This window comes from Penicillium angulare (assembly GCF_028827245.1).
Source record: "Penicillium angulare strain IBT 27051 chromosome Unknown utg000004l_segment0_segment0, whole genome shotgun sequence".
NCBI classification, from domain to species: domain Eukaryota; kingdom Fungi; phylum Ascomycota; class Eurotiomycetes; order Eurotiales; family Aspergillaceae; genus Penicillium; species Penicillium angulare.
Genome location: NW_026623163.1, coordinates 6,335,651 through 6,354,890, shown reverse-complemented (window position 1 = coordinate 6,354,890; position 19,240 = coordinate 6,335,651). Strand labels below are relative to the sequence as shown.

Below are 19,240 nucleotides of genomic sequence, written 5' to 3'. Positions count from 1 at the left end.
TAAGCAGTGAGGTTGACTACATAATCTACAGTCCAATGCACCAAATACAGGCCCATTTTTGAATTCAAAGATTATCGCCACGGTGAGCTGAAAAGAGCTCCATCAGGGAATGACCTTTAGATTAATATAATCCGGAATATCAACTACTTTCACTATAAGATGTTATTAGTTTTAATGAATAAGCTTCAGTAGTCGAATAATTCGAACCTTCGAACATTCATTGAGTAACATGAAATATTTCATATTGAAGTAAATAGCTAAATAAACCGACCAAGTCCCTTGAACTCTCTCGGTGCCTCTTGATATGGATATTCCGTTAGAGTACAGAACCTCGTACACTTACAAGATTTGACTAAGGTTTACACCAAACGAAGGCCCCAATGCAACATGGCAACATGTCGATATCACTCTTCGTCTTGGTATCTCTGAAATCCATCGCGAATACGAGGCACTCTCTAACACTATACGTAGATGGAAGCGCCACCCGATCTAGGTATTCTAGTCATTATCCAAGAAAACTAGATGACTATACGGAGTAGGTTTATAACGGAGTTACTAGAAAGAGATATGGCCATTTCGGTTCGGTAATACAAGTACATAATACCAGTAAAAATACACCCAAAATAGCAAAGGCAATTATTAAAATGGAGACAATCACCAAAACATTAACCAATGATACTGAGGACATAATTTGAAGCCAACACAGAAAAAGCTAATGCATATACGACCCACCCAATCAAATGTGGTAAAGACCTTGTTTCGTCTAGATTTTCCAAATTCAGTTTAGTCAACTCTGGGGGTCACGATGTGGGCCCGTAACCGGACTTCTAAGAGGCATGGAGCCCAGAACCGTGGAATGAAGCCATATTTGGACTGTGAATTTGTTTGGCGTATCATTTGGTGAATGTTTTAGTTTAATTCTTTTTTGACAGCTTCATATTGAGTTTTTCTTCTTGGCTATCCTAATCTTTAACGAAAGACATCTCCACTATTTTTTTGCCGACGAGCGAGATGGAAATATTAGCCACGTCGGCTCCACAACGGCTTCGGACTCGACAACCCAAGCAGGTAAAAAGTCATCGTTGAAATTGAAAACTAAGGGTATTATAGCCTATTTCTATACTGCGCCAGTTTCTAGTCGCTTGATACACGTAGTATAGATACTGATTTAGTTAGATACAACGGCATGGATTCGGATGAACACGAAGAATCACGAGAGACGATCAATACTAGTTTAGGCCAATAAGAATGACGATGTTCACATTACGACGAGCAATATATAGGATATGACTCGCAGTTCACTAGCGACTCAAATAAGAGTAAGAAAAAGGGGATTGCCATGTGGCAGTAGATGTATACCATGGTCAAATAGTGACAAGGGGTCTAGAGCCGCAAGACCATTAACCCACGCTATGCTAAGCCATGATCTGGTAACTTCGATGTTCCACTTCTCCGTGCTTCATACTTTACCCCCACGACCATAAATCGAATCTTACGATAAAATCCATACTGTATCTGGTTATTTCTTGTCCAAATCGTCTCCATTCACGGATCCAACCCAATAGAGTTGCCGAGATGGTTTGGGTTCGGCCTGAGCCGCGCACAGATGTTGCTACCACTGGGTACGTAGTCGGCTCGGGTCCAATCAGTGTCGATCGCTCGTATTCTAGTTCAATTCAGTCCTGCCTCATGGGGCAACGATGTGACCTCGATGAAGTCTACTGGTTAGTGGAAAAAAGGTGGAGAGCGAAAGGTGTCCCCGTATGGATTCCCTTGGTTTCAATCGAAATCACCAACACTGCCCCAATTTGAGGCCCACCAGATCATTTCCCCCAGAAGCTTGTTTCTGCGTCTTTCTAATTCGGCGATAGTCTTTGTTTCGACTCCGTACTGGATCCATCTCTGTTTTGGCGCCTTGCTAGTTTGGACGCTTCTGCGCGCGTTGCAGATCTGGCCTCGCTTCTCTCTCTAGTCCTTCATTCTGTGCAAAAAGAGGATTTCTAGTCTTTTCTGGTGGTTACACGGTTCTATACTGGTGCTCCACTCCCTTTCCACGCTGCTTGAATGGTGTCCCCTTTCTTTTCCCCTATATCATTCGGGGTCTGGTGGGTAGGTGTATTGGTGTATGGGTGCGTTACTCACTGATGACCGAAGGTTTCCAGCGTCTTTGATCCAAGATAAACAGACTAGATCTGGAAAAGACCATTGAAACGATTCGCCAAGACGCATTGTCAGGATTCAATATACGGGAAGAACTTTAACAAGTTAACTGCCACTGTCAAACTAATAATGGTCCGTCCAAGTTTCTGGGTCTTTTCTAGACGGCCAAAGTATGGTTCAGGGACACAATGACATTCAAACAATACCACCCTTTAATGACGACCAATACAAGGCCCGTACACCGTCTCCATCGTTCCAGGTACCGGGAACCCAGTCTGATCCCGTCGACTTAGCGGACCCGCCTCGGGAACGGTCGAGTAGCGTACTCCGCAGTGTATTACAGCTCGACGCAAATATTACACAAAGACCGACGGGGAAATACGCACACACCACCCTGTGGCCTGCTGCGGGAGTGCTGCACCGCACGGCGAAAGAAGAGAAGCTCTCCCCATCCTCGTCTCCCAACGTCTCCCGTTCTGAGGCCCAAGCTCCATATACAAATCTGGAGCTTGGGAATAGCAAATAATTATGGATTGGCTCAATCTATCTTTCGCTCCTGATTATTTCCACCCAATTGATCGCCTGCAAAGATCGCCTTCCTGACTTCCCTAATTCACACTAGTTTCCACTCTGCCCCCTTGCGTAGTACATGATCTTCCTCCAAGCTGAATGGGTCTTGATCAGAACACGGAGAGCTTTCACGGTTTAGCGCTATGCGTGCTGCATATCGGTACCAATCATCTCCATCAACGACACTACTGCCGTGTGACGTTATAGCCATATTTATCGATCGGATTTCATCAATACCAAGCAAACTCAATCGTCTGCCCAGTTGGTAACTTCTTCCTTGTATCTGACCTGGTCGAGTGTTTTGCTTATCTGCTTGGCATTTCTCATCACAAAATGAATGACACGGAAACTTCTTATCAAGCCCATAAACGAGAACGAAAGCAATCTCCACCGCCCCGCAGCGCGCCAATACAAGCGACATGGAGCTTTCGGGCGCGTGGACTCTAAACTCCGACTACAACCTTTACTATGTCGTCATTGCCTGCTCGTGTTTCATCGCACAGACCGGCTAGCAGGGGTTATCCCTGAGACCTCGGTGACCAATGTCTCCTGCCCCTTTTTCTGGGCAAAAAGTCTCATTCTTAATCCAGGTGATGAGAAACAATGTAAATCGCCAAGAGGGGCCAAAGGTCTAAAATCCAAAATAAATGTAGATCAGAGCAGAAGCCAGCCCCAGCATTTGAACTGAGTTTCGATGTCCCGAACCGAATTTGTGGCTGATATGTCATGTTTTTGACAGATCCACCGTGAATCCCTTCAAAATGGCCTGAGCCAATGATAGTATAGATTGCGTCTTGGCCTTTTCCGGTTAATTATTATGAAGTGAATATGAAGCATATGTAAGGATATGTGTATATGAAAAGGAGTCGTCATCGAAAATAGCGGCCTATTCACCGCTACCTACGGATCTCGGATGGATAAACGAAACAAATTTAAGGAATGTATACTACGAACAACAAAGATATGCTCCAAGGAATTGAAACAGCTAACAGGCTGTTTAATCATCTCGGCGTCTCCACTTAGAAACCACCTACGACTCGGGGAAACACCACTGTAGCCATTCATCGCACGTTTCATCGCACGCTAATCCGAAAAAGGAATTCGACTCGCTTGCCCGAGTTGGCGTTAATACAGTAGCGGGCTTGGGAGGGTTTGGGGGCGGCAATTCAACCTCGGCCAGTTAGGACCCACGATCGCCCGAGATCTCGAACGATGTTAGTGTAGCTTGGCTCGCACGCGATGATATGTCTACATTGAGTAAGTCGTAATCAGAGTGGAAAGAAAAAGGATGTGGGTTTCTCCTCATGTCTTTCATGACTGGGTCCTTGGCGACGTGGGACCCCACAAGCTGTACCCGATTACTAGGATCGCTAGTGCAGAAACGGGGATCCTGTGGCGGGGGGTTGTAGTCGTATCCTTGGGGCCGGCGGGGCTTTCTTTTCCCCTGTCCTTTTTTTTTCTTTTCTTTTCTTTTTCGTTTCATTTCTACTGAACGCTAGTTTCAAGCGGTATTAATTTGTTTAAGTGTGGGTTTGGTTCAAAAATCCAATCAGTGGAGAAGGGATGTATTCATCCATGTTGGTACTTTCTTTTGGACTTGCCTAGATAGACACCGAGACTTTTGGTAGGAGTTCTGGAAAGTTGTATGCCACGGTCGTTACGTGTTAAATCGGCTGCCACTTTCCAGGGGCAAAAACTGTATCGTACACGGAATTGAATGATGTTAATTGATTAGTCTTCGAAACTCGCTAAGTAATTTTTTGATTCTCCTCCGCCGACTGGCCATCCATGGGGTTGGCCATGTTGGCACAGTAAATCCTACGGTTTCCCAACACCCGACCGTCGATACAAAGTTGGACCACGCAACTAAATCATCGACGGTGCGTAGCTCAGGCCTCCTGGTAGACGCCAATGTGGGGAAACGAGCACATCACAACCCCATCTCGTTCAGCCTCAATGCGAACCGTGTGAAGTCAACAAAGAATAAGAGAGAGAAAATAGTATTGGTAGCCTCAAGGAACCACCTACACGGTACTTTGAAATGTTGTAGTAACTAGCTCCACTACCTCGTCGATACTTCCTGGATCCATACAGTTAACGCCATTCGCAGCCCCTTCCTCCATGAGCCACGTATGTAAAGTCTCCGATTTAGATGTCCGCGGCGCGCCTCGTCCACCTACGTAGTCCCAGGATGAGAAGAACGAAAATTATGTCTTGCAATATGTAAATATTTCTGAGTTCGTGTTCTCCAGAAGTTTCTATTACGTTTTGCCCCTTCTTAGCACTTACTAGTTCCTGCACATGCAACCTGAGCAACATTGGATATCTTAATTCATATTTCTCTCTCCATGGCCTCTTTCTCCACGTAATCCATCTTTCCCAGCCCCAAATAACCCATGCTGGTCCGGTTGAGGCTTAGGCTAGGCAAGACTAGAGGATTAGGTCAGGCATTCCACCAAGCCATTCAAGTTGGGAGGTTCTTGCCAATTGTGGCAGTAGCCGGGGTAAGACGGATAAAGCGGAGAAGCGGATGAGAGAGAGCCCCATATTGAATAGTTCTTTTTTTAATTTATGTCTCCCGTACACTTCCGCTCGAATCAAATTATTCACGAAAGTGATGTGATTCGACTAGATACGTACATAAACTACGCGTAATTTAACCCAGCACCAATATCCATTTCTGGCGTGGTTCATAAATGCATAACGTATACCTAGTAGGCACGCTAGATATGGGAACAGCGGCGTCTCCGCACTTAGATTCCTGCTTACAGTAGTCTAGCCAGGATGCGTGTGATCCATCTCTTATTTTTTTTTGTTTTAGGCGATTGTATTCGGGGCGGAAAATAAACCTAAATCCACGCCAATCGTTTCCCGCTATTCTTTCCGTGCTAGTGCTCGTCGAAAATAACCAGGTAGTAAGACGCAAGCCGCTTTCCCGAGGTTGCTACGGTTTGATTTGAATGCATGAATCTAGACGAGAACGAAAACTATATCATTTTCTACGGAGTTATAGCCACTCCAACACTAGTAAGCTGTCAGAAACCAAGGAACTAGCCCAAGAAGAGTAAGACACTAAAACTGTAATATGTGATTGTGCCTAATACTAGTACTAACAAGTAGGTGAAATCTTTTACCCACGCAGATCATATGAAATTGTGATAGAAAAATTATTTTAAAGATAAAAAAAATTACCATGTTGTACGCAGTACATGATCTTGTGATCTCTTCCATCAAAATGATAGGCGTGTACATACATACATGACTCCGTACTGCATCCTCGGCTACAAAAACCGGATTCTGACCCGCATCACGTATACAGGTCGCCCGATTGCGCGCGCAGAGAGTAAGCGGTGACGGACCTGGCAGCTGCGGCGCATCAACCCAGCCAAGGTTCAGACCATTTCTTGGCCCTTGCACAGCAACCTTTCTTTCTACCCCCTTCACAGGCTCTGTCAACACGATTCCTGCTTGTCCAGTATACCGGGACAAATACATAACTTTAACTCGTCCATGCTTGACGCCGCTAGAGTTAGGCTTTGAGTATCTTGTGCTGCGGCGGCTGGCTGGGTCTCGCAAGGGTAGAAGATGTTGGTTACTTGATTGGCAGTTTTGATTGTTGGAAAGTTGGTGGCTTTTTTCCACCATCATATGTATTGATATGAGTGATAATAGTGATTGGGGCTTGTAGTAACCATTTGCGTATTGCTTGATACCTACGGAGGTTACTATCTTTCGAATTTGTGGTTGCGCCCTGTTTACTGTCTTAGTGGAACTGGTCGCTTCAATCGCGTGGCTGATGTGTAGGTATACTCCGGTTTCTGGGTTATGTACTGTCGATCTGGCATCCCACCTGTTATGCATCAAATCATGATGGCGATCCTGTTGCAAAAAAGTTTTTCAAAAAATAATTTCATTTCGGGCTTTGGCCTGGTATACTTTCTTTTCTGCATGCATATCTCCAGCGCTATCAGATGAATCCATGGATTGATGAACTTTGTGAAACTCTCTAGTAAAGGAAAAGAAAATAGACTGTACAGTAGGTAGCATTCCGGTTGCTTCATCTTAACGACTAGGACAAATACACGGAGGCCCGCTGCATTGGATATTAGTTCGCTATTAGATAACATACAGTGTCGTAACAAAAGTTCTCATAAAACTTATTTTCGCCAAGCCTTAGTAATCGGGCGGTCAGGGCTTACCGCCTTCAAGGTAAATAACGCGTAGAAACAATATACTATACTATATTAAAAAAACACGTTAAAATCACGTCGAAAAGCACGTTAAAAAACACATTATAAGCATCCTCAATATGCCTCCAAACCGTGTGCGTCAGCTGCCTCGACAGCCATCTTCTACGCCATACCGCGCACCCTTAAATCTACCGAGGCGTCGCGGTCCGCAATTAGACGTGTATACACGTACTAAAATTACTACTCTACGCTTAGAGGGTCTCAAATATAAAGAAATTCACGCCCGTCTGCCTCATATTCCTTTCGGAACAATTGCATCGACTTGTTATCTCGAAAATAAGCGAGAAAATAATACTACATCGCCGCGATCTGGGCGCCCGCGCAAGATCTCTGAAGATGATCGTGATCGTATGTTTGAGGCAATCTATGGCAATCCACGTACCAAAATTGAAGATCTAATGGATGCTTGTGATTGTCAGGTCTATCGGCAATCAATCTGGCGCCTTCTCAAAGAAGCAAATATGCGAAAATGGCGATGTATGTACCGTCCCGAGTTAACTGATGAATGGGCTTCAAAACGACTTCAGTGGGCCTTAACCTGGCAAAATTTAACCCCTGAAGAATGGAAATTAAGACTCTACTGGTCTGATGAATCAACAGTTGAAAGGGGAAAGGGTGCTCGTCAGGAATGGACCTTTACAAGACCAAAATATCAGGCTGAAACTCGCGATGTTCAAACTTTCTCGTATAAAGGAGTTAAACAAATGTTTTGGGCTGCTTTTTCAGGCTGTGGACGTCGAACTGGCTTAATTCCACTCTATCCACCAGTCAATGAAGAGGGTGAGATTGTCGGAGGAATTAATCGCTGGGTTATTCTTGAACTATATCAATCAGTTCTTCCAACCTTAATCAATGGCAATGAAAATGCAGTTTTTATGCAAGACAATGCCCCTGTTCATACGGCATATGTTGTTAGAGACTGGCTAAGAGATCAAGACTTCGAGGTAATGGTTTGGCCACCTCATTCTCCTGATTTAAATCCTATTGAGAATCTTTGGGCGTTATTAAAAGCCAAAATCTATGAGCTACATGCGGAGCTTCATACTATGCCAGACAACGACGATACTCTCGAATATTTAGTTGCCTGTGCTCAGGAGGCTTGGTCAGAGATTGATCTCTCTATATTAGAGAATTTAGCTATTACTATGCCACACCGTGTGAAGGAGATTATTGATAATAAAGGGTGGTATACTAGCTATTAGAGAATTTGAGATATTTTCGAGGTTTTGACCGGCAGAATATTACGTAAGGTGGGTCTTGGCAAAATAAGTTTTATGAGAACTTTTGTTACGCCACTGTACATGGATGTTAATGTGGACCCCGTCGGGTACCCGGGAAAAGGAAAGGAAGAAACAAAAACAGGTACAGAACCTGAAATCTATGGCTCCTAACAACGTGGATCAATTCAACCTTAGACAAGATAGCGCCTGGACAAATGAAAATCCCCCGGGCGCCATGAATAGACTAGCCCTGCAATACAACCTTACATAACCATCCGTACAGTAATTACACGCGCAAACTGGATGCGCAGTATCACCCAAAGCCCGCCGCGAATCCATTCTTTACTACTCTAGCCGACGGTTTCCTTCCTAGATCCTTGTCGCTCCTGGCAATTTTACTAGTTACGTAGAACTCTTCATGTTAGGCTTGGCAAGCTACGATTTCCGGACCGGAAAAGCGTTCAAACTGACTAAATCTATGATCAGCATGGGGCTTGACCAAGATAAGACATGACTCATGCACGCCATGCCTTTCTCGTGTTAAAAGCTCTTTTGGGCGATATACTTCGTACGCGGCGGTAATATGGGGGGGAAGTTTTACTCCGTAACTAGACAAATAAAAAGCTGCATTCATGCTACTATTATAGTTTTTTTTTAGTTCTTTTTAGTTCTTTTTTTGGAGGTACCTGCCCAGGTGATTGGTTTCTTTTCTTTTGTTGCATTCGTTTAGTTGAATGGGTCTCTCCTGTACAATCCCTGTCTATGTACGAGTACATATGATCGCAATAGCTGGCTCATAATGATTGGTAAAAACAATGTTCTGGGTTGGTCTTATTGGAGCTTGTCTGGGTTGCTGTCTCCACCTACGTAGGCGGGAACTAGTCTCCCAAGAATATGATATGGGGATGGTAGCGCCGATGACCGAAGAGGGGGTGAGAAGATGACCAATAAGCAAAGAGCGACATTCCTACAAATTTAGCCTGGCGCCTTTCCCAAGAAACGCCGAGAAATGGTGTAAATTGTACTGGCAGGGGAGGCTGTAGGGATTCGGGTGGGCCGTCATTCCAATAAATTGAAGTAGTTGATTCCGGATCTCATGTGAAATTTCACTCGAGTTGATAAATAAAGTAAAGTCTTCGTACCTCGTACCTCGTAAAACTAGGAACTAGGAACAGATAATGAAAGAGTCCTTAAATGGACGAGAATCATGTCTTATGCCAGGTATCAAAAAGAAGAGAGGAGAAAGAGATAAAGAAAACCATCGCAGCATTCAAAGAAGAGGCGAATGAATGAAAATAGTAATCGTTACAACGCCATCTTCTTCATTTAAAAGGCAAAATGAATAAAAATAGACGAAATAAATTCCAATGGAAATTTGGAAAAAAAAGTTGGAAAGATGGAAAGAAGTTAAAAAGACCATACCAAGAATGATAACAGGGGAATCCATAAGAGCGCCCAAAATAGCCCAGGTATCTGAGTAAACCAAAAGTATACTGTAAAACCAAAGAAGAAAAAAAACGATCAGGGGAATACAACACAAACAGTATGCGAAGTCACCGGGTTCTCGGGGTGAGGGGAATCGGGAATATAGAAAAATCGTGACGGGGCATCAATCGCACAAGGCATCGGTCAAAATTTCAAGAAAAGAAAGCTCTATGCAAAATCTTCTCTTATCCTACTCCCAGAAAAGCCCAGTCAGTCCCCTCCGGTTGATTCAAGATCCGGGTAGGGGTTTTGTACTGGAAATTAGGATGGTATCCCACCATCATTGGCTGTCCCTCCGGCAATTGGTGTCCCTGATACGGTGGCGCTTGATGATGATATTCTGGTATATAATTCGTGCGAGGCGTAGGATCATAACGCTGCTGCATCATCTGAAGATATTGCTGATGTTGCTGCGGGTGGGCCTGTGGGTGTTGGGGAGGCGCCTGTGGTGGTGGAGCGTGCGGCATACTCATTGGCGACGTAACGGGAGCATTTTGCGGGACAATCGGATGTGCACCCTCGTGGACTTGTACTGGGCCCATCTGAACATTTTGTGGCGAATAAAATTCGTGGTTTGGCGTTGCAGAGTTCGGATAATAGGGCTGCTGAGCGAGCAAGTACTGTTCATTGGGGTTGGGGATAGAGACGGTCACTGGAGGCCCGTGGTAGGAGTGCTCGGAGTTCGCATCTTCGGATGACGGTCGAGTCAAAGATCCTGGGGGATGGGAACGGTGCTGATGTTTCGTGAGGGTTGTCTTACGACAGAAACTATGCGAATGCGCTCTTTGGTAAGTTTGTTGATGCTGCATAATGAACCAAATTGAAGCTGTCTTACCTTCGTTCACAGGTGGGCTCTTGGCAAATATATGGTCGCTTGCCAGTGTGAATTCTGCGGTGACGAGCTAAACTCGAAGACTATTCTTTGGTGTCAGCGACAAAATTGTTCAATGGCAGGCTATTATCAAGGAGACCTGAAATCGAAGAACCTACATCTGAGAAGGCTTTCTGGCAACCATCATGATCGCAAACGTGCGGTTTTTCACCAGTATGAGTTCTAGAATGGACGGTCAAAGCACTGCGCTGGATGAAACTCTTGTTGCAATCTTTCACGGTGCAATGATAAGGTCGCTCGTTGGTGTGTATGCGAAAATGGCGACACAGATCAGACTTGCGATTGAACGACTAGCGCATCGTTAGATTTCAGAAACCCAAAAACACAACTTCACTATTTTAATAATAAAGAAAAAGCTTAAGAAAAAAAATGTCATTCAGATCTTACCTTGCCACATTGTTCCCAAGTGCAGTTGAAGTCGCGCCCACTACCAGGAGCCATGATGGTCGGTGATCGACTGTCACGGTTGCGGGGATAGAAGCGGGTCGCGATGTTTTTGGGGCGATGCGGAGATCAGGTAGAAGACGGGAGAGAATGGGGTGGTTTCCAGGGTTGTCAGGGGGGTAGAACTTCAACGCATGCGATTCGCAAAGAAGACTCCGGGTTGGTCCTGGTCAAGCCGGATGAACAGTAGCCAGGGTGCTTAGGCGAGCCCGGGGCATAATCGAGCTTCAATATAAAGGGCCAAAAAGAGGGGTGGGGCGGGGGCAAGACAATAAGAGAAGTGTTGATAGGCGATTAGGGAATAAAGAGGGGGGAAGGTAAAAGAGAAACGGTGCAGGAGGAAGCAGAAGTCGGGGTAATCTTTTGCTTTTGACTCCAGAGTTTGAAATGGGAAAGAAGGAAAAGAGAAGATGAGGAGTAGAAGAGAAGAAGAGAGGAAAAGAGACCAAGGAAATAACGGCGCGATTGGAGATGATGGGGACAGGTGAATTTATTTTAATTATATTATTTTAATTTTTATTATTTTCTTAATATTATTTGATTAGGATTTACTGGTTATTTATTTTAGTATTGAAAGGTGTATTATGTTCTGATGAATAAAATAATGAATTTATTTATTTATTATTATTATTATTATTTATTTTCCCTCGAAATGATTTTCATGATTTTTTTATTTATTTCTCATAAAATAATAAAATATTTTATTTTACTGATTTCTTACTGATTTGTATTCATTCTGATTTGGTACCGGGTACTCGCCCTGGACACTAGATACTGTACATAAATAAAAGCGGTGCTATTTGACTGGTTGTTTGCTTCGTTTCCATTCTGTAATGAAGGTTTTCTTGGATTTCTAGATGATGACTCCTAATTTTCCATATAGAATCATCTCCATGCCTATTATAAAATAAAACAAAACCCTCGGAGAGCTGGGAATTCAGGGCTGGAGGCCATACAAGAGGAATTACACCGGGACCCCCTCCAGTCAAGGATCCCACTGTAAAAAGGGGTACCACTGGTCGGAACTGTGTAATATACTGGCGAGTTACGGAAGTACATAGGAAGGGGAAAGGAGGAGGGGGCCGGGTATTTTTAGCCGTTGGCACTGATTGGTCCCCTAGAGTTTCCTTAGGTTAGGTTGGCAACCGAACCTAAGTGCTTTGAAATTGCGATTGCCTTAGAGATAAATAATACTAACATTATTTATTACAGTTATAATATTAATAATAATAATTATATTATTATTGTTGTCATTTAGGTACTGGGATATGTTTGATTTGGGCATGTATTATCGCTATTATCTTCATGGATGATAATAATGCATCTCAGAATCTACGCTATACAGTGTGTAATATAATCTCGATAAAATACAACTCTCCCACGACGTCCACCATAACCCCCACTCATCACCCCTAAGGCACTCGACAAGCCCGGTTCCAGGTCTCCAGACCCACTCTGAACTTGGGAAACCCGGATGACAAGGTGTGCTAGCTTGGTCCGTGAGTGCGTGGGGATACGAGGTGGAGTCTTGACCCGTAATGCTGGTATTGGCGGGCATCGGATTGGTAGGATTGGTACAGGTGTCTGAAGCTGTGGATTCCCTCTCCTGTTAACCCGCCGTAGAATAAAGTTAGACAGCCTTGGGTTGGGGGATCTGAAACTGCGCCCCCTGATTTCCCAATTCCCGGCTCTGTGGATGGTGTACAAATTACAAAGAAACTAAAATGATTATATGATTTAAATGAGGTGCATTGATTAAAAGAAAATCAACAAAAAACAATAAGAATAATTTACGTATACTTCCCTGAGTGCGAACGAACATCAGCCTTTAGTCCATTTCAACAACTAAAAACCGGGGGCCAAACTCCACTTAGCTGGAAAACACCAAGATCTGAGGTAGTTATTCGGTGAGTATGAACGCGGTCTGGATTGGGTATTGGTGGGCGTATAGCTCTTGTCCTAAGTCAATTTCTTTCGTACGGAGTACGGAGTCGCCGTCCTAGGTACTTAATAGCCTATAGCCCCCAAAAGGAAGAAACAGGAGTATTTCAATGGAGGTAACAAATCGAAAGAGAAAAAGAAGAAAGAGAAAAAGAAGAAAGAGAAAAAAAAAGAAAAAGAAATCTACATCGCACAGAAACTCAAGTCCGCGTCTGGAAATAATGATATCATTCTCGCTGCAGGTTAAGGTATTTGTAGATTTACAACGTCCCAACCTCGGTGTCCAGCTAGGTACCTACTATACAAGGCAAACCGTAGACACATTCCGATCATCTCCGAAGTCCCTGTCGGGATTCCTTCCCGATCACCAAAATAGAGAAAAAAGCCAGGAGAAGCAGTCAATCGTCGAAGACGATCCAAAGTGAACAGAAAAGAAAAAATGCCCGTATGCTAGTAACTAGCGTGCAGATGTGGGGAGGGAAGCAAAAAGAGGGATAGGTAAATGGAGTATACTGTGGTCCAGAACCCACAGCTACATTTCCCCGTTAAAAGCCCGCCGACTACGCTAAAATCGATGGCACGATATGCAAGAAGAAGGGTCAAATCAAGAAACATGACAAGACAAAGGAGGGGTTAGAGAGCCAGAGATCGTATTAACTTCCAGATAACCAACGCGGCGGTAAGATGATCGTCTCTACAGCAAGGGATGACCATGACGCGGCGTCTGGCTGCAGCTCAAGATGAGAAAAAAGAACCTGGTTCGGGGACCGAGATGGAGTATACAACTCGGGAACGAGTTCTCGAAACACTCCGAGAAAGTATGGACCCCAGTATCTGGGGATGTGGCTGTGAAGCCCGGTAGATCGAGTCATTTCCTTAAGGTTAAAGAGTGGGAATCAAGAGCTTGTATGTACCCACAATTGTCTAAACGAGCACACTACGGCAGCGATAAATCAGGGGGCGAATGTAAAAGGGCAGACGGAGAAAAAAGAGAGAGTCAAATTAAGCCCTAATCAATAGTGAATTTATTATGATGATCCTGAGAAGGGGATAGGTATGCATCCGGGGTAAGCTGTTTTACGCGCCTTGTAAGCGCAGAACAAGGAGATCTGGCACGTCAAACATGAAGAAATCCCATCCCCGATCAATCTATATCTACTCCCCGGCACTAGTCGAGGGTCTGATAGACTTTCAAATGTTGCCGTCGATGTCACTACTGAACCCTGATTCGCCTGGCCTGGAGAGCGAGAACCGTTCTACTGGGTCCATCACAGGCAACCTAAGGCGTCCGGGACCTTCCTCACCGTCTCAACAAATGTACTGGGACATTTACCTTTGGGCTTGCGGATATCATCATCCTTCATAAATAGATACTTCATTACTGTGGGCCAAGATTTGAGATATTATTAGCGCTTTTCGTATTTATTTTTTCGCCATAGGTCAGGCAGAAGGATTTATTTGTGAGAAGCGTGTGTGGCTTTTTTTTTAGATTCACAGTACCTGCTCTTGTTAGATAGGATTATCGGTGGCGAAATTAAATGCGGAAGGCCGAAATCAAATGAAAAACATCCCTACGGAGTTCAACCGATTCCTATATGTAGTTGATAACGTCCTCGGTTGTCCTCGGTTGAACAATATCAGCTGTATACTGTATCTATCCTTTTTGCTGGAAATGTACTCCGGACAAAGCGGGGAAATTTGAACAACAAATAAACCTACATTATAGCGATGTAGAAATCTTTAGGTCCTATACATACTATGTACATGTGTCAATATGGGTATTAAAGGGTACATGTAAGCTGATACAATTCATTAACTCATCATAGCTCCTGTATCCCATCTCGTCCCAATATCGACTCTGATAAAAAGAAAAAAGCAAAGGCACCTTGGTGGCATCTGCTCCTCAACGTGGGACCCCACTAGACTGTAATCTTAAAAGCAGTGATCTCCTTGATCCTCCTACCTTATTCGACACTAGGAAGCTTTTTAGGGGGGACCGAGTACAAAGCCAAAATCCCTATGAAGCACCCTGAAGTCTACTGCCCCGTATTGACATCTTTCGCTGGTTCATCAAGGAGGCGTTTTGGGTTCAGCAGATCGGCAAGCCCTGGAAATTAATTTATCTGTTATTCTCTTTTTGTTCACAATGCTCCGGGTATCGTGGATATTATATCCATTATGGTTCTAACTGGCTGGGAGAAACAGACAGCTGGATTCAAATTACAGCCAATGGTGAATTGTTTAATATGCGAGGCGTATGCTCACTGGCTATCTACATCTGCAACAAGTGTCTTGTCTCGCTTACTATCCTGGAAATGGGTATCCTCAATTGGAAACAATCGTCTGCCATTATTGGCCTATTTGAGAGACCAGCTACGTAGGAGGGTATGGTGGCTGCATACTGTACTGCAGGAGTAATTTAGAAAAAGGAAAGAAAAAGCCAAATGATCAATCCGCACAGAAAACACGCGACAAGTGGGCCTTGTGGTACCGCGATATCTCCGCAGTTGGCCCCCCTTTCTTTACCTCACGCAAGTATTTCCTTTTTTATCATTTACAATGATTTCGCACTTGCCCAGCTTTTGTGGACCTGGTATTTTACCCCCGGCCGGAACTTCCAACCAATAGATGGATGTAGGGAAATTGGCCCCAGCTTCAAGTTGAATCAGATCTACAGGGTATACGAGCTGTTCTCTGTCGTTGGAAAGACATGTTATGTACCTTCCTTGATACTGTAAAAAGCGGCTGACATCGCCCCCCTGATTTCCAATACTATTTACTGCCATGAGTAATGTCATGACTCCTTTTACCCAGGAGCCAGGTCATCGGACCATGGAATGTTTTGCCTTGAATTCTCATTGCTGCGGAAAAATAATGCGGAACCGATATCAGGGAACTACAGTAGTAGTAGTACTTGGTTAGATTCGGCTCCTGCGGATATACTACTTCGTCTATCATGTTGAATAATCCATAAATCTAAAGGGACTCATCACCTCAGAAACTCACAGAAATTGTGATAGAATATGCATATACTTCGTAGTTCCTTTCTCCTCGGTGAATTCTGTTTAAATCTTTCGTTTCCTCCTTTGTGTCCCGTCCGCTCATCATTGCCACCGTTTCATAGGGCGAGTTACCCCGCATTTTCGTTTTAGCAAGAGACAACTAAACGCATGATGCAACAGCACACCTTGGCGTCGGTGGCTGAGTCTTCTCATGGGATTCTACATAAGTACCGTACATGCTCTTGGCTATTCGGCAGATGATACAAAAGGGTGGAGACCAGGGATGTCGCTGTTCTATGGCCGTGCACCCGCAAACCCGCAATGCTTATCTTCACTGCTGCCGCGTGAAACTGCCAGCTTACCACAAGGGTAATGATGTACTAGTTTCAGTACACCGTATATCAGTGTCCGGGTATCTCGGGGAAGTGCGAAGTACATTGAATGTTAGCGTATGATCATCTCACGGCGATAATATCCGGGGCCGTTAAAACCGTCGTCGTCGTCATCTCTCTCCCAGCGGAATGGATAAAGGAGTATGATGACAAAAGAAGATGGCCGGGGAAATCGGCATCTGAGTCAAGGATGACTATCGAGAGGCATATGAAAACACGGGAGAAGCAAAAGCCCAAAAAGTAGACATATATTGATAATCTCCGAGGCTAGTTGCGATTGCAAATAGATCCCTGTCGAGGTATTTATTGATTTATTCTGTCTATCTTCCAACCACAACCGACGTGATCCGGATCAACTTGTATCTCACTGGTCGATCATACTGCACGGTGCCAACCCGGCAGTAACCAGTTCAACCAACAGGGCGCTGGGCACGGATTGCCTCTCCAATCATCCCGGCGGCTCTTAATATTTGCAAAGATTCGGTCAGCGACGGCGCCCCGTCAGAACTGAAATTAGATTCAGGTGCAGCGAGCTTTTAGCGTGATACGGAAAGTTTCCGGTCAGCTTTGGGGGGGGGGATTTGGGGCTGAAAATACAAGTTCAAGAGATTGAGAATCATCTAAAATAACTGGAAGCGATGTCCTGATAAATGACGTCTTGATAAGAAGAAGAATAGCCTTAGAAGGAATGAGATAAGAAACAAAAACGAAACAACCGCTCTAGTAGACGAACAAAACATATTCGGCCGGTAAACTTTCAAGTTGTATCCTTCTACAGTATTCACCCCAGATTCAGGAGCCCAGGCTTTAGAATATCTCCTATCAGCGACGCCACTGACGGCTCTGATGGGGGATTTTCACCTTTATCCCTTACATACAGTCTTCGGGGGCGTTGCCGTAAATGTCAACATCTCCGTGATCCTCCCGATACTACCGATACACTCCCTACGAAAAGCAAAGCCTCAAGAAAAGGGAGAAGCTTGTGATCTAGCAAGTCAAGTTTCAATTAATTCGTTTCCAAACCAAAACAAAACACAACACCCCAAAAAGTAAAAGTAAAACCTCCAAGCGAGATCGACCCCCGAAATCCCCTATTCCCGTCCATACACTTGGAGTGGCGACCAGGAAACTTCCTCCTGTGTAACTAGCCCATCCCCTCACCCGCCAAGCAGGCCAAGAGAATCTCGCATCGCATTGTTGTCCAAATTGAAATTGCAACTCATCTTTGAGTCTTGGAACTGCATTTTCGTCCGCTGTGCTGGGTCAAACATTTCCTGCCTTGTTATGCTCGCTTGGCGTCGGCATTGCGTGATTCTCCTTGCGTCCCCTGTCAGTCATCTGATTTTGAGCAGAATATCTTATTTGACTAGTGCGGAAAATACACCCCGTGTTCGTTCGTTTCCTTATCCCTGAAGAAAAGAATCAAACCTGACTTGTTCGATGCGGGATCGGTGCTTCGTAGAGTGTGAAGACTTCGTGGCGTACGTGTCTGCGTCTCTGTGCCGGTGTGGTTACACGCAATGGGTCGGCAATCGGGTAAGCATGCACGCCTCAGTTTCAAGAGGAGTGTGATGATGGTGGTGGTGGTGGCGGTTGAAAAAAGTAAATGGAGACGGGATTTGAATATCGTATCATGCTATCTGTTTTGTGCTTCGTACCGTGCTAACATTTGAGGTCATTGAAGTCAATTGGTTTATTTCTTTTTTGAGAAGTTCGACGATGTATCACTTCATTTCCAAGGGTCATCGCATGCTCCCAATGAGAATGTGGATTAAATTGATTCGAACTGTTACTTCAATCGGCGCTGTGGTAAAAACCTGTAGATCTGGTGTGTTGCCCTTACCCTTGCCCGCTGCTCTGGGCTTAGCTTGAATATCTCCGCGGCAGGAATCATCTACTTGGCTAATAAAACTTGGTGAATGAAGCTTGAGAAAGACCTCTGAAAATGCCTTTGGGAATTTCCTCAAATGGCACCATCCGTTAAATAACGAAGCCCATTTCAAGTTCTACGTATCCCTATGAAGTGCTCACGGGTATTTATACTATCCAGCCTTTCAATACAGCACTGCTCCTTGGGCTATATACCCTACTAGGTGCACGCAAAACTAATCCGCTAGTCGTATGACTACTACTTGAGTCCACTGTAAAAAGTATATAGTATAACAGTTTTCACCAAACATCTAGACCCAAGGGTCCTCATAGTATAAGTAAGTTTCAGTCCAACTAAATACATACTGCTCGATGATATGTCCCGTCTTCACCGGCGAACATGTTCGAATATGAGACGGCGTAGATGCCGTTGTCGAAAGGGTTAAGCGACAGAGGCTGGTCGCCATCAATCCATCATCTTTCTCACCATAGGTAGTGGTACCTTTCGTGATAAGAAAGTACATTCACTGATTTTACCTTTTTCTAGAAGTCTTGACCTGTATGGGCTTTTGTCATGATCAGGCCCCCGGGGCACTAGGTATGAGCTGGTCAACATGCAGCCTCAACCGCTTCTATTTCCGGCTAAGTGCCAAGGTGACATTGATTGGAATATCCCAAGTATCTTATGTGGCTGGGCCGGACATCCGAGGTAATAGTTGATAGGGTCTATCATGCTGTCTCTTGACTCGAAAGGAATGGTGGCTTGCATGTGTATGCGAAGGGCCCCAATCCTTCCACCTTGAATCCTGAGGATCTAGCGTTGCGTTGAATGTTCTAAAATGGGATACATTGGTATCCATGTACAGATCATGTCAAACCAGCAGATCCAACAAAGGTATCCAATAGAAGAAAAACCCGGATAAATGAATTGACCTCCAATGCAATGGAAATGAAATCGATATACACGAAACCAAAGAGAGAAGGAACTCGAAACCAACAAGATTTCGAAATGACC

General features: G+C 44.4%; 3 protein-coding genes across 3 annotated transcripts; 2 read left to right on the top strand and 1 right to left on the bottom strand.

The window, feature by feature from the left end:
• Positions 1 to 2,332: 2,332 nt before the first annotated feature.
• On the top strand, positions 2,333 to 2,686 carry N7478_006272 (uncharacterized protein; the record flags this gene model as incomplete). Its single annotated transcript, XM_056922486.1, has 1 exon — positions 2,333 to 2,686. The coding sequence occupies one exon, from the start codon at positions 2,333 to 2,335 to the stop codon at positions 2,684 to 2,686; it is 354 nt and encodes a 117-aa protein (XP_056780523.1).
• Positions 2,687 to 7,039: 4,353 nt separating this feature from the next.
• N7478_006271 (uncharacterized protein) lies at positions 7,040 to 8,182 on the top strand (the record flags this gene model as incomplete). The annotated part of the gene is made up of 1 exon (XM_056922485.1): positions 7,040 to 8,182. The coding sequence occupies one exon, from the start codon at positions 7,040 to 7,042 to the stop codon at positions 8,180 to 8,182; it is 1,143 nt and encodes a 380-aa protein (XP_056780522.1).
• Positions 8,183 to 9,870: 1,688 nt separating this feature from the next.
• Positions 9,871 to 11,018, bottom strand: N7478_006270 (putative C2H2 finger domain protein; the record flags this gene model as incomplete). The annotated part of the gene is made up of 2 exons (XM_056922484.1): positions 9,871 to 10,587; positions 10,965 to 11,018. 2 exons carry the CDS (start codon positions 11,016 to 11,018, stop codon positions 9,871 to 9,873), a joined length of 771 nt encoding a protein of 256 aa, XP_056780521.1.
• Positions 11,019 to 19,240: the final 8,222 nt, after the last annotated feature.